This window comes from Chaetodon auriga, chromosome 14 (genome assembly GCF_051107435.1).
Source record: "Chaetodon auriga isolate fChaAug3 chromosome 14, fChaAug3.hap1, whole genome shotgun sequence".
Classification (NCBI taxonomy): domain Eukaryota; kingdom Metazoa; phylum Chordata; class Actinopteri; order Chaetodontiformes; family Chaetodontidae; genus Chaetodon; species Chaetodon auriga.
In genome coordinates, this window is record NC_135087.1 from 40474 (window position 1) to 56877 (window position 16404).

Consider the following 16404-nt stretch of genomic DNA (forward strand, 5'->3'; position numbering starts at 1 on the left):
CATTATTCAGAGTGACTCATATCATTTGAGAGTACTGAAAAATAAATAAATATAAAGTCCATGAAGTTATATTGTAAATGCTGTCGTAGCTAAATGAAAGTACAGATAGTAAAATGAATCAGGAGCCACAGTGAAATGAAAACACGTCACTGACCTTCGAGGGATGATGATGCTGATATTTACTGTCATTAAAGTGAATCTGTTGATTCCTTCATGTCTGTAACGTCCCTTTTAGTCTCATAGTTTACAGTTAGAGATCTTTGATGATTTATATAAAAGTCAGTTTCACCTGTAGATCAGTGACAAACTGCACTGTGCACTGATGCTGAACAGATGCACTGATGTTCACATGTAAAGGCAGTAAAAATCCACATTACTGATGACTGAAACATCTCGGAAACATTTTGCATATGAGGATTTAAACAATGAATGTGTTGATAAATGTATTTGGCAGTAAAACAAAAGGTTAGGAAAGAACTGAAATAAGTAAAGAAACTGAGAAAATGAGTAGTTTTATTTATTCTGAAACTTAACAGTGAATTCTGCTTCATACACAATAAAGAAATGAGTGACTTAATAAGCTAACGCGAGTCTGATGAGAGATTTTGATCATATTTTAATAAAAATGATCCATTCGTGGTTTTAATAGCAGAGGAAAATTCAGTGAATGATGTTATTTACATTTTATTTATTCATGATGCAGACAAACAGCAGAAAGTCTTTTTGCTTCAAATCATTAAATAGTCAGTGACTGACAGTGATTTTTAGACTTTCAATGAAAAATTTCATCAGTATACAATTTTAATTTCTGTGAATTAAGTGAATATTGCCTTTACTTGTTTTTTTAAGGTGTAAAACATCAAGGTCCAAATGATTTAAAGCTGAAACTCAGTATTTCATGAACTTGTGGTTGTCAAGAAATTTGTTCAGGTATTATGCAGGACGTCAGTCGCTCAGTCTGTGTGGACCTGGTTTAGGAACTGGAGGCTGGTCAGTTCAAGTCCAGCACAGACCAGTCAGTACAGAGTGTACCTGCAGAGCTTCACCTCCCAAATTTTTGAAGAGAATAAAGGATGCATGTTAGCATGCTGATGTTAGCATTTAGCCTGAAACCATTTTCTTTTATACACGCTTTTGTATAAAATGTAAATATATGAGTAGTTAATTTTACTTTGTATCCTTTTTGTTGATTTGTTTTTTCCACCTCTCCTTTTTATTCTTTCTGTCTGTCACAAGTAAATTTTTCTTAAGAAAACCAGAACAAAGTGGAAACAAACTGTCCATGAAAAGACATCATGTGTCACATAAACACATCAGACTAACTTTGACAATTGTTTGTACTGATTGTATTTTACATTTAATGTTTGTACATTTAAAACCAACAAACAGCAAAAGAGAAGAAACTGAAGAAGAAAATTCATTTATTGATGAACTTTGGCTTTATTGTCACTCCTCAAAAAGAGCCTAAAACCTCCAAAATTAGGATGAAATCATCAGGACAGGACCTTCCGCCTACCTGAGTGACCACACACACACACACACACACACACACACACACACACACAAAAGGAAAAATAAACACATTCAAAACATAAAACATGATTCAAATAAAATTTTAAAAAGACAAAAAACAGGTCCCATCCACGTTAATCAGGTCTGATTTCTGATTGGTCCAGAGAGAGCAGTAATGATAGACAAGACACAAACCTCATACCTGATCAATAGTCCAACACACTAACTGATAAGCTGAGAACATAAGATAGCATAATAAAACACAAGATGACATGATAAAACCAGAGAGGCGGGGTCAGAGGTCAGAGGTCAGAGGGTCTCAGGAGGCCTGAGGCTTCTGGGAGTCCACTGGAGAGGACGAGTCCTGCAGCAGAGAGCAGAGACACAGCAGAGCAGGGCGGTCAACAAATCTTATAAATTCAAATTCAAACTGTGAAAAAATCCATACATTCGATTGTGAAAAAATTTCGATTGGCAGGAGAAAAAAAAATTCACCTGAAAAATCTTTAAGTCTCACATATTTAAATGTCCATGATCACAAATATCCAGTGAAAGTAATTCAGAGTCCGATGTGAAAATATTATCTCTAATTTCTTGTTTCTCTGATGTCGCCTTCTCTCTCTCCTCTCCTGACTGAATGAAATCAAAGTTCATTTCAACTAAACCAGAGTTACTGTTGGAGCAGTGAAAGATGAAGCAAGAAGATTTGTTGACTTTTATTTTGATGTGACTCGTATTAAAGTATAATAAACAAGAAAAACAGAGAGTTCCACCACAAGATCAGCAACAATCAAAGAAAGAACAATGAAAAAGAAAGAAGAACGATCACATCAGACGGTGTGAAGCATCTCTGACAACCTTTCATCCTGACGAAAACAACTCAGATTGACCACAGAGACAATGTTAGTCGTCACTGAAGATCACCTGACTCATTAAACATGGTCAAATTATGAACTTACTATCAATTAGGGTCACCCTGATCAGGTTTCCTTCTTTTCTTTGCCACCAATATCGATCGACTATGACCCACATCAGATGTGTTTTTGTTTTGTTAGCAGCTGGTCCGACAGCACAGGTTAGATTAAATGCTTTGTAGTGTGTTGGGATCTCCACCAGGTGGCAGTGTAATCTGAGCTACAAACACTGACTGAACAGTAAAGATGGTTGAAATTACCTAAAATTTATATCACAGTATTTTTTTTCTTTTCTTTTTTTGTTAGAGTGATGGTATTTTTAATCACAGTATTGCAAAAATAAAAGGGATATTCCACTCAAAACATGATTCATGAACTCTTTTCACCCTTTCTACAATGTAAGGGAACACGTCTTAAGAAGCAAAAACATTGAAAAAATGGTTGTGTTTACTGGAGTGAATGAAAATGAGCTGTAGGCTAACGTGTTAATGAAGGAGTCACCTGGCCCATAATGAAGGTTAATTATTACATGTAATGTGACTGATTCCCAGAGTTAGATAACAGTATGATTAGCATCTCAACAGCATTTATTCGACAGCAAACCCAAAGTTTATTCTGTTAGTCCAACAGTCAGCGTCCCACAGGACATGTCCATGAATCACATTTACACACAGCAGCACAGACACACGCACACAGACGCAGCAGAGGAGGCTTTCCTGTAACCTCAGACCAGCTGAGCTCGAGCTGCAGTATGAAGGTGGAGCTAACGTTAGCTCAGGCTACGAGAGACGACACAAAAAGCTACGAGAAGAAACAGTTTCCACGTCGAAACTGCTGCTCTGGTTCTTTACACGGGGCTGAACGTCCACAGTTTCTCTGACTGTCCTCAACGTGAAACACTCCAACACTGCTCCAGCCTGTGGGCTACAACACATGCTACTAGCCACATTAGCCACAGAACATGCTAACGCCAAAATCAATAGGCTGACCAGCAGAATGAACAGTAAAGCAACAGAAACATGTAAAAACTGAGAGCCTCTACGTTTGAAGCCGCTCTCGATCATCCTCGAGATTCAGTTTGAAATGAATCTTGTTTTGTACTGATCCTCAAAGCAGTCTGAATTAAAATGATTAGCGCGCACATAATGATAACTGTTAGCCTCAGAGTTTCTCAGCTGTTGTTGCTGTTAGCACATTTCCATCAAGTTACTCCACTGGGTCTCTTCTTCCTCAGCTGGTGGCAGTAGATGAAGACTTTTGTGTTCTTGCAGCCGACATCAGAGAAATTGGTGAGCTTTGCTCATCATGTTACCTTCACACCTTCATATCAGCAGTGGTGTTTTAGTGAGGAAAACAATAGTTATTGAATGTAACTTCGTGTACAGTACACGTGTAGCCCTCTACATGCATGTTATCATCATCATACGCTAAAACTTTGGTAATGTCGGTACTGAAAAATCCATGTCATGGTACTCTTACTCTCTACGCTGCTGCCAGCAGCCACACCATGGAGTAGAAAGCACAGGCGGATTTATAAAGGCTTCATAGCATCAAAACAATAAATGTACCTGATAACAATTAAAGTAATCAACCTGCAGACAGAGAGGATTCTGGGATTTGTGGTAAACATGAAAACTTCTCCTCACCTCCTTTGACTCCTTAACAGCGGCCTCCTCCTCCTCAGCAGGATACACCTCCATCTTGTCCTCCTCTCCTCCCCCCCTGTCTCCCCCCTCCATCCCATGTTCGGCTTCCCACTCTTGAAGAACCTCGTCCAGGTTAAACCTCCGTCTGTAGTTCACCAGGAAGTTCTTCACCTGAACCACAGACTTGTTGCCGATCACATCTGAGATAGCCTGGAAGTCCCGTCCATACTTCCTGATGGCTGTGTGTCATTGGACAAGAGGGACAATCACTGACTGAGAGGTATAATAAAAGTAATCAAGGTTGAATGAATCCAGGTGTTTGTCAGTTCACTTTGTTACAGGTAGTACAGGTGTGTCAGTTCACCTGGTAACAGGTTCAGGTGTTACCTTGCACAGCAAGCAGCTGCTCCTCTGTGGTCCAACGAGTGTTAAACTTCTGATTAACCTGAAATGAAAACAGTAACAGTAACATGAAGACACAAAGTTGAACAAATACAGCAACATCAACAACAACATCAACAGACAAACATCAACAAACTACAATGTTTTCTTCGAGGCGTTGCTGTGTGTTGCTGCATTGCCACATGTAGCTGTGTTGCCATGTTACCTCCGGTTGTCTGAACTCATCAACTCCAGAACTGATTTTCTCCTTCAGGCAGCTGTTTGACTGTTTGATGGCCTGAATCTGAAACACAGAGGAAGAGACAGGTGAGGAGGGACAGTGCCATCTCTTGATTGAGACCAGCTGACGGGCAGACAGGTGATCAGACAGACAGGGGAACAGACAGACACACCTGTCTCTTGATGGAGACCAGCTGACAGTCCAGCTGTCTGATGAATCCTTGAGGAGATGAAGACGAGAGTGAGATGACGTCCTGCTGATTCAAAAACATTCCTCTGGGGGGACGTTTCTTCAAGCGCTGAGATGCCTTACTGCCTGCCTGCAGGTGGACAGGTACAGAGAGAGAGAGAGAGAGAGAGAGAGAGAGAGAGAGAGAGAGGTTTGTACAGACAGGACAGGTGTGACAATTGATGCAACTGCAGGTGGTCAGGTGTTGGTCAGGTGTTGTTACCTTCAGTCCAGACGCTGGTTTGACCTCTGATCTCTCTGATCCGGAACTCACCTGAAACGAAATCAATCTGTCAGTTAAAGAACCAGTTTAGAAAAACAGTCGGGCAAAAACAGCAGTCAGTAAGCAGGAAACAGTAAATAGTAAACAGACAGTAAACAGTCAACAATCAGTGGACAGTTATTTACCTCCTTCTTGTCATCTTTATTTGGGTCGAACTCTGAGTCACTGGCAGGATTTGTGTTTCCATCCTCAGCTTCATCATCACTGAAACACAGTTTAATTAAGTTACTAGAATCCTCCAATAACATCAAAAGACTTACGGTGATTTACACCAACAGTAGCGTTACCTGTAGTGTGATGTTACCTGTCGTGTTACCTGCTGTCTTATCCGTAGAACTATGTTACCGACTATGTTACCTGTCATGTTACCTGCAGTGTTAGCTGTGGTGTTACCTGTGGTGGTGTCTGTAGTGTTACAATACCTGCAGTGTTCCCAGGATTCCTACACATTTTCCATTACAAAATTTCGTACTCCAGACTCAAATTTTCAAAGTTCTTGAACATTTTCAGATGTCAAAAGATGTTTATCATGTAACTAAATGTTTTCAAATCCAACTGCTACATGCATGTTGCACTCAGACTACATGTTACTGCTGTATCCAAAGTCAAATCAGACTTAGCTGTTCAATTAAAAGATTCGACTTTTTTCATCTCAACTATCTGACAATCACAAAATTCATGGGCAGGAGTTTCAGTCATGATTTTGACCGCATGGACATAGTCAAATACAACAGAGTCATGGGAACATTTTTTGAGAATCCGAAAAAGTAAAAGGCGAGGACATAGTCAAATACAACAGAGTCATGGGAACATTTTTTGAGAATCCGAAAAAGTAAAAGGCGAGGACATAGTCAAATACAACAGAGTCATGGGAACATTTTTTGAGAATCCGAAAAAGTAAAAGGCGAGTAAATATGATGAAAGACGTAAAAGCAGCCTGTCTAATTTGCTGACATGTCGGGCTACCATATGGATTTATTGAACAGTGAGACTGGCAGCACACTCGCATTTCTCTTTACACCAAGCTCCAATAGCCTGTTTTTTCTTTCACTTCAAAACATTACCACTAAACTCTGATATCACCCTACATGAGTCTGACCTTCTCCTTGTAAGACTCACATTTTAATGCCATTCTTCATCATGTGTGATGTGAAAACATGAGATTTCCACACAGTTTAAGTAAAAGTGTGCGTCCTGAACTGTGGTCTAGTTATAAAATTGCAGCGCACCACAGAGCAGCTCTCCTGCTGGGCTGCTGACAGCGCCATCAGCCAAAGAGTCGATCGCAGTGGACGGCATTACAACAGGTTGTACCACCGTCTGGTTCAAAAGTGGTTTAACCGACTCGAGTGTCATCACGAAAGCAGAGCGCCACAGCAGCCGACAGACTGGAACAACTCTCCTCCATTCCCACCACAGTTACTTTTGTGGTTTGTGGTCATTTTGAGATTCAGTTCATAAAGTTTAGAGCCTGTCATTCTGCTGCTCCTGCGTTGCTCTGCATACAATGACCCCGCTAAAAAAACAAAAACAAAACTGTAATGGTTTGACTTATAAAATGCAAATCGAGTGTAGGTCTTCACAACTGATGGCTTGAGTCATCGTGTTTTAAGGGGTAGCCTTACTATGTATGCCATTATGCTGAAACTGCATAACTCATAACTGTTCAGACAGTCTTAATATTTGGGTATTTGTGATGCTATGCACAACATATATGCAATCCAAAGGTATTGCCTCACTTATCTGGTCACAGATGTCTGGATTTGGTACAGTTATAAGGCGTGTGGACAGAGAGGCGTAGCAGCAGCTTCGTGTAGGAGTGAGCACTTCATACTTCCTGCCTTGCTTTCGATGACGCCGCGCTCGCTCTATGGTGCCCTCTCTCACACAGTTATAAGCATTTAGGCTCAAAACAACAGAAAACACTTTTTTTTTTTTTTTTAAGAAATTAAGAATTCTGTCTTTTAGAAAAGAGAATAGTGGCAATAGTCTGGAAACACATATTTTTCCATTTACTCTCAAATAATTTTTCCATTTACTATCCTGACCTGAACATTACTAAAATTAAATTCTATACTTTTCCATACAGCGCAGAAAACCCGTGTTACCTGAGCGGGTTGCAGCTCACCTGTCACCTCTCTCTCTCTTGTGTTTTCGTGTCTGTCTGTCCATCAGACTTGTTTTACTGCGACTTTTCTTCCAGGAGTAATAAAACCGAACCAGACTGGCCATCGACTTATCTGGTAACTAAAGGGAGAGAGACAGTCTTTAATGAACAGTTTATACAGCAATATACATACAGTATTTTTTATCTGTACTGTTCAGAGTATGTAAGACATGATAATCCTTTATTGATCCTCCCTCACATTTTCACAGAAACAGAGATAGAAAGAGTAATAGAAATAAACAATAAGAGGTACATGAAGCTAAAATAAGAACAGAATTAAAAATAGAAACTACTCAAAAGTATTTGGAGACAAGAATTAGAAGATAAAGTGACAGCAGTGTGATGAACAGCAGCAGAGTGTTGAGTGTCCACCAGAGGTGGGTGGTCCGAGTGGAGTAACAGACTGTGGTCTCCAGTGCTGCTGTACAGTCTGAGGGCAACAGGTATCCGTTTAACACCTGGTTGGGATGATCTGGTGGCTGAATGAGCTGCCCATCTACCACAGCTCATCACATAGGGAGGGTGAGAGACTACCCAGGATGATTTTGATCTTGTCCTTCATCCTCCTCTCCACCACTGACTCCAAACTGTCCACTTTCGAGTCCAACCACAGAGCTGGGCTTCGATGCCAGCTTGCTGAGTCTGCTGACATCACCAGCCCAAAAGCCACCACCTCGGCACACCAAAGCAAAGAACAGAGCACTGGCTGCGACAGACTGACAGAGGGTCTGCAGGAGCTGATGGATCTCATGAGCACAGTCTGCTCTGTTGCTTCCTGAAAAGGGTATCCTTGTGAGACTAGTCCATTTTTTTTATTATTTTGGACCCAAAGGTACCTGTATGAGTCCACTGTCTCCAATTTCTCCCCTGGATGATAACTGGGAAAGGGGGCCTCCTCGCCCTCTGGTAGTTGACCGCCAACCTGTGGTCTTACTGATGTTGCACCACATGACAAAGTTCTCTGTCAGTCCTCTTCTCTAGGGTTGGGCGATCATTTCTATTTTCATATTGTCCAACTGTGATAAATTGAGAGCGCCAATAGGCAATCTGATCACCAGGAGGCAGCAGGAGTAGAAGGGATGGGGGTAGTCACGTCACAACATGCCAGTTAAACGACTTGGTGGGGTGGGGGGACACAAAGCTGCCAAAGGAAACCCACGCGAGCACAGAGAGAAAATGCAAATGCCTACCAAAAGGCCCTGCCCCAGCCAGGAAATGAACCCAGTACCTTCTAGCTGTGACGCTAACCACTGAGCCACCATGCTAGCCAGAAACAGCCTCTGCAAGAATCTGCAAGCTTTGTACATAGAAGTCTGTGTGTCTGTGCTCAGAGCAACATGCATCACGTTCCCTATAACATTATCTTAACTTTAACATCACAATCCAGATCATATCCATAATGTTAGCTCCTGCAGCACAGAGCGAAATCCTGATGAGCAGGTGAGCAGCAAATGGAGAACAAAGATGCAGGGTGTCAGATCTGTGGAAAGAGCCGGCAAACTGCTTTGTAATTAAGGATTTAAAGTTCACTCATCAATCGTGCTGATTAACGAGGTTTAGCAGGCAAACCTGTCACTCTACCAGAAACATTTCTTAATACAGTATGACCCAAATTCTAGATATTATTTTCATAAAACCTTAAGAGGTGTGCAGATGTTGCTAATCACATCCTCAGAACCACTGTCGTCCACCCTGACATACTGTGGCTGGCCAGTGACGTAGTGTGAGATCCAGGGTGCAGTGTCACAGTGCCTTTGCATCACCAGATGCCCCCTAGAAAGGCAGGGCTGAATGGTGTTGAAAGCACTGGAGAAGTCAAAGAACATGACCCTCAGGGTGCTTCCCTGCTATTCCACTCTGAGAGTGCCTTGGGGGTCAGAAGGATGACGGCATCCTCTACTGAAATGTTTGGCTTGTATGCAAACGGCTGCAGGTCCAGGCAATCATTCAGCGAGCTCTTCATGTGGCACAGGACGAACCTCTTAAAGGTCTTCATGACATGTTAAGTGGCACAGATCTGTATTCGTTAAGAGAGTGTGAGTACTGTACTCTATATCAGTCACAGTACCTGCACTGATCTTAGTGTCTGTACTGGTCATAGTGATGTAAATGAACTGGCTTTGGTGGTGACATACCATCTGCTGGATGCGGTGGAAGCTCTTCCCGTGGAAACTGAAGGCCTGTTCGAACAGGACTCTGTCCTCCACTGTCCACTCATCAGGAAATGGAGTAAAGTTAGGCAGGTCTGCCAGAGATTTCTCAATGTTGTGTTTGTGCCAGAAGAGCATCCCCAGTGCCTGAAGATAAAGATAAATACTGTGAAGAAGAAGACTCACGGCTCTCTGCTGTCTGTTAGTCAGTACATATTCACTCTGAAGATCACAGCACAGATCTCAATACCTGCTCCATATTGTAGCCATGTTTCTCTTTTGCGATAGCAACGTACTCATCCACTGAAACAGAGGACACACTGTAAACATCTGAAACATCAAATATCACCTTCATCTTCATTGACAAGTTACATTTTCGATAGAAATCTGAGAGTTGTTTCTTACACTGAGTCTGGTTCAGACAGCTGCTGGGGATCCAAACCAACATGCCGAGGTTTTCTCTGAGCTGAGCTGCCTGGGCCACTTCTGAGAACACACACACACACACACACACACACACACACACACACACACACACACCACCTGCTGTGTTATTATCATAAATATTGTCTTTATTAACATCAAGTTAAAAGTGCTGCTGAACAGGTCATGATTGGCTGAAGGGACCCCACACGTTTGTCTCAGTGTCACATTTCCTCCACATATACACATGATGCTACTGTTGTAACTCTTGCGAGTAGTATTCAGCTTTTACACTCGGTGTCCACTTTATTGGGTACACCACTTTATTAAGTACACTTTCATTTCATATTAAATACAAAGGGTTGGATCTGTCGAAGCCAAATAAATCATCATTTCCTGATGTTTGTTCTCATCTTGTTTGCCCTTCTCTGCCCTTCTCTAACGAACCAGGTCTAACTCTCACTGCCAGTTCATTCAGACTCATTTAATAAATGAAAACACTTTTATTTTTTATGTTCCATCTTCTTTCTCTTGATACATTGCCAGTTTTACAGTGTGAGATACCACAATGACATGTTTGTATCTTGTGTAGATTTTACTCTTGCCACTGTCTCACAGTCAAGAGAGAGACCTGAGAACAAGAAACGCTGACAAGAACTAGCTAACTAGCTAACAGAAACAACACAAATAGGAAATAAACAAGGAACTAATAAAAACAGAAGAATCATAAAAAACAATAAAGCTTTAAAATCTCCACAGGGGACGTTGGACTCTAGTTTGACGGCAGTTAGCATTTCATTCCCTTTAAAAGGTGCGGCGTACCCCAAACCAGCTCTGCCAACGTTAGTGTGGTCATGAGGGATATCTGAGGTTCAGCAGATCCTGGATTGTGTCCTGCAGTTACTGGACATATGTGAGAGATGAGATGTGAGATAGTTTGAAGCTTCAACAGCAGAGTTTTATAGATAATTAACATGAGATGGCTGTTTCTTCTTGACAGTCAGAAGTCCACCCAACCGTGTGATACAGAGAACACTGATAAAGACAATATTTGTCATTTGTGATGAAGATTAATGCACTGTGATACACAGCTGCTAACGTATTGATGGAACAGCATGACAATGCAGAGAAAAGACATGAAGACTGACTGAACGATAGTTTTACTGCTGGAAGACGACAAACATCCTTTATTTCTCTACAAGAAATAACTGATGATAGATTTAAAATTTTTGAGTCAAATGTTGAATATGAATCCTGAAAGACTTTTTCCTCAGAATTTGTATGACTCAACAGGAGCAATCTGGATGTCAGTTAAAGTTTTAGTGGCAGAACAGTCAGAATCACTGGTGGAGGAGGAGAACACCATCTACTGTGTCTTTTCTGCCTTTAAAACTACTCTGTGATTGAGGAGTGATAATTGGAAAGCATGAAAGGCAGACTGAAGATGAGTCAGCGCCTGAGCTGTGGTGGAGCCTGGGCATATAAAATACCATCATCAACAGAAAAATGGACGCCGAAGAACTGGAAGAAGAATTATGTTATTTATGAATAATATGAAGAGTAATGGCCAAGGACAGACCCCTGCGGCAACCGCTTTCTGATGGCAAGAGGGCTTGACTGAATCCCATCAGCAACAACAGTCTGAGTTCTCTCGTGAGGTTAGGGTGGAACCATTTAAGCGTGGCTTCATCGAGACCTATAGACTGAAGTTTATGGAGTAAGATTTCATGATCAACAGTATCAAATACATTAAATACTGTCAATAAAGAGAGTAACACAAAACTATTCTTAATGCAGGGAGGAGACAATGTTCTGGTCAGCGATGGTGGATGTGGTGACAGTGTTTTGGCAACTTGTTAGCAGAACACTGGGTGGGTGACAGAAAACGAAATGTTTGCTGACAGTAGTTTCGGCCCAAACCAGTTTGGATGTATGTCATCGCCTCTAAATAACTGTCTGCATTCCAAGAAGATGTTGAAATTGCCAATGTGTGCGACACTGAGGACAACGCGGGCTGAAGAGAGCCAGGTGTGCCGAGACAGTAGCCTGTTGAAACGCCCAGCACCGCAGCTACAGGTGAGGGTGGGACTGGATATGTAGATGTTTCTCACAGATGTTTTCAAAGAGCAAAACAAGTGCACAAAAGAAGTTTTCAGAAGTTCAGACTACTCCTTTTGAAAGTCATTCACATCTATGTAAACCATGACCCTGGGCACACAAAGCTGTTATGCTAGGGTTTCCACTCCCTAGACAAGGACCAGTACCGGAACCACTCAACTTTGAGGGCAGTGGTGCTGGACTGGCCTTGGACTCTGAGCCGACAGAGGACAAATGTTGCTCCGTCTTCCCTCACACACTGAACTTGTTACTCAGAGGGACAGACCCTGGTGGTGGAGTACAGGAGGAGCGTGTGTGGAACAGACCCCTGCCTTGGGATTGGCTCCAAGTATGGGCCAGTGGCACAACCCGACAACCGGTGGCTCCATCTCTGTGGTTACCAGATCAAGCCAGAGAAGCTTGGTGTTGCAGTCTGGAATTTGAGAAGCTTCTGCAGCCAGCGAGCGACAGTGTCACTCATGCTGTTGGATCCAGTAGAGGCTGGAGATCCGATCTTCACATTTTTGGGGTTTTTTTTGTACTTTACCGAGGGCTTCCAGAGCAGAGGTGAGTGGTGGCATTGAGGTAAAAAATTAACTGAAGGGTTTGTTGCAGCAAGCCTGCTGGCAAACAAAGTAAAAATAGTGTGAGTGGGATCTGTCTGTGTTGACTGAGTTGATGGGTGCAGGGTCGACTCTTTATATACTATCAATCCTTTTCACTGCTTGCAAAGTTTTGTTGTTGTCGTCATTCTTGTTTGCTATTATTGTGTAAATCAATAAACTGCACATCATCTATTTCGGCACAGCTAGCATGAAACTAAGACATATAAAACCAGTGTGATGCAGACTGTAGAGCAGATCCAGGATTAGCAGCAGTAAAATAAATATTCCAGAGGAAGCAGCAGTGAAGTAATCTGTTGTAGAGCTACATACTGAAGAAGCTGCTCAGTATAAAACTCCAAATGGCAAAGAACCAGAATCAGTGTGTCATAACCAGTATGACAGAGGCACTGTAGAAACCAATTTAAGAGGACTGGAACCAGTTGAGAGGTCTGCTAACCTATATCATGTACTTCAGTGTTTCTGCTGTTCGAGGCTACTACTCCGCCTCCAGCATACCTAGCAGTGCTTAGATTCTTACCCGGGTCAAAGTCCGGAACCACGGCCTGGTACTGCGGTCCAACCCGCATCCCTCCTCCACCTGTACACATATGTACACCAATGATAGTAATAGTAATTAAGAGCACACACAGGACACGGCTGTACAACAGTGACCGAGGCTACCTACCATGCTCCTCGTCGCTGCTGGAGCCTGAACTTCCTTCTTCCCAGCAGCTAGTTCCATTACCGGACAGATTCTTCCCGCCGGGGTTCGCTGCTGCTCCGTGACTGCTGCTGCCGCTTCCCGCTGGGGCTCTACCTCTCCGCTTCCCTGGAGCCTCTGAGTTTCTCTCCAGCATCGCCGGCATGACGACTACCGAGGCAGCTCGTGCTAACTCCTAGCTGCTAACTCAGGCTAATAGTTAGTTAGCTAGCTAGCTTAGCTGCCTTGCTAACAGAACCGAACCGGTTAAGTGTGCTCGTACAGAAGCAAACTGTTCGGTCCTACGTGCTGCGGGAGGTTTCGGTGTGAAGCAGAGACTGAGATGGAAATGATTCGTGAAATGAAGCGAACAGAAGATTAATGAGCTCCAGCAGAAAGATGCTAACAGTTAACCCGAGACTGAAGCTTCACTTAGTCCGAAAAGTTACGGAACAAGCAGCCGGAACCAGAACAAACCAGATAAAACCAGACCAACACCGACAGACGGACTCACGGACACCAGCACAACCTAAGTATGGAAAAAGGAACTAAAGCTGATCAGAGATCAGCCACACTGAAGCTGATCGATCACAGAGGAGGAGGAGGAGGAGGAGGAGGAGAGAGAGAGAGAGAGAGAGAGAGAGTGTGTGTGTGTGTGTGTGTGTGTGTGTGTGTGTGAGTGAGAGAGAGAGAGAGAGTGATCTCTGCTGCCATCACAGGTCAGATATTATCATATCAAATACTTTAAAATAAATTAGCTATTGACTCTGATCAGCTTTCTAGTCTCCACACAAATATTAAAAATGTTTTTTTTAATATTGGAATAACTAGCTTAAAAATAATCAGTTGATTGTCAGCAACTATTTAAACACTCCAATAATCCATTAATCTATTCTGTGAGGGTGACCCTTTTGAATTTTTCAGTTAACAAATAGAAGTGAAGTGGAGGCTGCTGTATAAACACATTATGAACTATAATAAAGTCAAACAGCTGCAGTGGTCTAAGGTAAGCAGATGGCAGAAGGATGGGTGGAGATAGAGGTGGGCTATTTGCATATTCACAGGTCGACTCACACTAAATGAAGGCAAAGGTGTAGAGTTACATCTAAACCATGTTAAGGCATGAAAGGATTTTTTTTCATGGAAACAACAAAATATGTAATTTGTTGGGACATTAATGCTTTCAACTGTTTCACTATTAATGTGATGTGTGTCCGAGAATGTGATGATGCGGTTCATTTTGTTGATGCCTGTTCAACCTGTTTTCTTAAATAAAGAACAAACAAACACAAATGTGTGACTGCGACTGTCACCACATTTAAGAGGTCTGTACTGCATCACATGGCTACAAATGATCACTGTATACAGTGTACAAACGGCCCTGTGTGATGTCACCATGCACCAACAGCCCTGTGTGATGTCATCAGGACTAATAGCCCTGTGTGATGTCATCATGTACCAACAGCCCTGTGTGATGTCATCATGTGTGATGTTTTATTATATCTAAGCTGCTCTACAACATGTGTCCTCTATCTTTTATTTGTCTCACATGTATCTGTAAGTCTGCTGTTTGTGTTGAGGACGTTTTAATCCTCCAGATGTTCTACAAATATCTGAGCTGATTTGACCGTAGATCAGTTGATATTCAGATGATTGTTTGTCAGTGTGGAGCAGCAGCTGGTCTCTTTATATGTGATGTTTTCTTCTTTGAACCCCGAATATAGTGATGTGATACGTTCTAAAAATGATTTAAATGTGTGCAGTTACAGCCAGTGAACAGCAGGAGGAGCTCCTAGTTATGTTTTATAGTGTGCGTTTTTTTGTTTTTTGTTTTTATAACAGCAGTTGATTTCATCTGCCTGATGATGATTCCTGATGAACATAAGATCTGATAGACGTTTTCATTTTAGTTCAGAGAAAGTACACAAGTATCGGCAACAAAACGTACTTCAAGTATTGAAAGTAAAAGTACTCATTATGCAGAGTGGCCCTCCATCAGCGTTTAAAGATTTCTTTAATTATTCTTATTCTTCTTATTATATATGTTATCTTTGCTGTGGTTCAAATTGCTGTGAGTTGGAATGAGCTAGATGCAGAAAACCCGGCCCAATAACTGGAAATGATGTGTGCTTCACATGGAATATGAGCCCAATCAGCCACATGGTGGCGCTGTAATTAAGGCCCAAAAATTCCATATTGGAGAGTCCAGGCCTGCCACACCTTAAGTCTGATTGACTTGCAATTGGACACACGTCTAACTCAGTGTGCTCTACATAAAAACCCTTTGGACCACTAAAGTGTGACATTATGCATTTATGGTCATATGGACAGAACTTGATGGATTTTAGCTGTGACACCACCAAAATGTATAAACATCACTGTATGACCAAGATACACCTTTCTATTAGCAATGAGCAAGACAAGTGGAAAAACATGGCCGCCATCAACTAAGAAACTTTGTAAGAGGCTCCACAGAAAAATGGCCATGACTGGTTAACAGTTTACCCAGTCATCATGTCTGGAGATAAGAACACCTGCAGCCAGTGATGGGAAAAAGGGCATTGAAGCATTTTAAGCCTGACCTATAGGGCGGCCACAAATACCAAAAACATGGACTTCAAAATCCAGTGGACAGAATTTCACCAGGTTGGCGCTGATGCTCTGGAGACCAGCTTAAACCAAAACCTGAAGGTTCATATTGATCGAAGTAAGTGGGCGTGGCCAATCACTTATTTGCTCATAAGTCAAGATGCCTTTGAACAATCCTGATGAAACTCAGCGAGATGTTCTTCACTGCCTCCTGACTGTTCACGCTGAGTTCATTGGAAGACAGATGGAGGAACACAATTATTAAAATGCTGCAGGCTTTCTGGATCGTTATTATTTTTGCATTATTGTCAGCTGTACTTGTATTTATTTCATATAGTTCTGAATAGTTTAATATTAAAACTTGTAGGGTTTTGATGGTGGTAGACCTCTACAAACAGGATGAGAGCTGGAGGGATTGAGGTGCAGAGCGTGGTGTGAAAATAAGCAGCATTGGACAATCAGGTTTTT

General features: G+C 42.0%; 1 protein-coding gene across 1 annotated transcript; it reads right to left on the reverse strand.

Moving 5' to 3' along the window:
- Positions 1 to 1404: 1404 nt before the first annotated feature.
- On the reverse strand, positions 1405 to 13998 carry rcor1 (REST corepressor 1). Its single transcript, XM_076748762.1, has 13 exons — positions 13333 to 13998; positions 13186 to 13245; positions 9928 to 10008; positions 9773 to 9825; positions 9508 to 9669; positions 7334 to 7452; positions 5331 to 5409; positions 5146 to 5196; positions 4867 to 5013; positions 4680 to 4757; positions 4460 to 4517; positions 4073 to 4311; positions 1405 to 1876 (listed from the first exon to the last, which is right to left on the reverse strand). The coding sequence occupies exons 1-13, from the start codon at positions 13511 to 13513 to the stop codon at positions 1832 to 1834; spliced, it is 1353 nt and encodes a 450-aa protein (XP_076604877.1). The 5' UTR covers positions 13514 to 13998; the 3' UTR covers positions 1405 to 1831.
- Positions 13999 to 16404: the final 2406 nt, after the last annotated feature.

Bases quoted from the DNA above. Each gene is read 5' to 3' on its own strand.
- rcor1 (XM_076748762.1), bottom strand. From the start codon at position 13,513: ATGCCGGCGATGCTGGAGAGAAACTCAGAGGCTCCAGGGAAGCGGAGA. The intron at 4,758-4,866 runs GTGTGTCTGTCT...TCTGTGTTTCAG, and splicing joins TGGTCTCCATCAAGAGACAG to ATTCAGGCCATCAAACAGTC. The intron at 4,518-4,679 runs GTAACATGGCAA...TTTTCATTTCAG, and splicing joins ATGAGTTCAGACAACCGGAG to GTTAATCAGAAGTTTAACAC.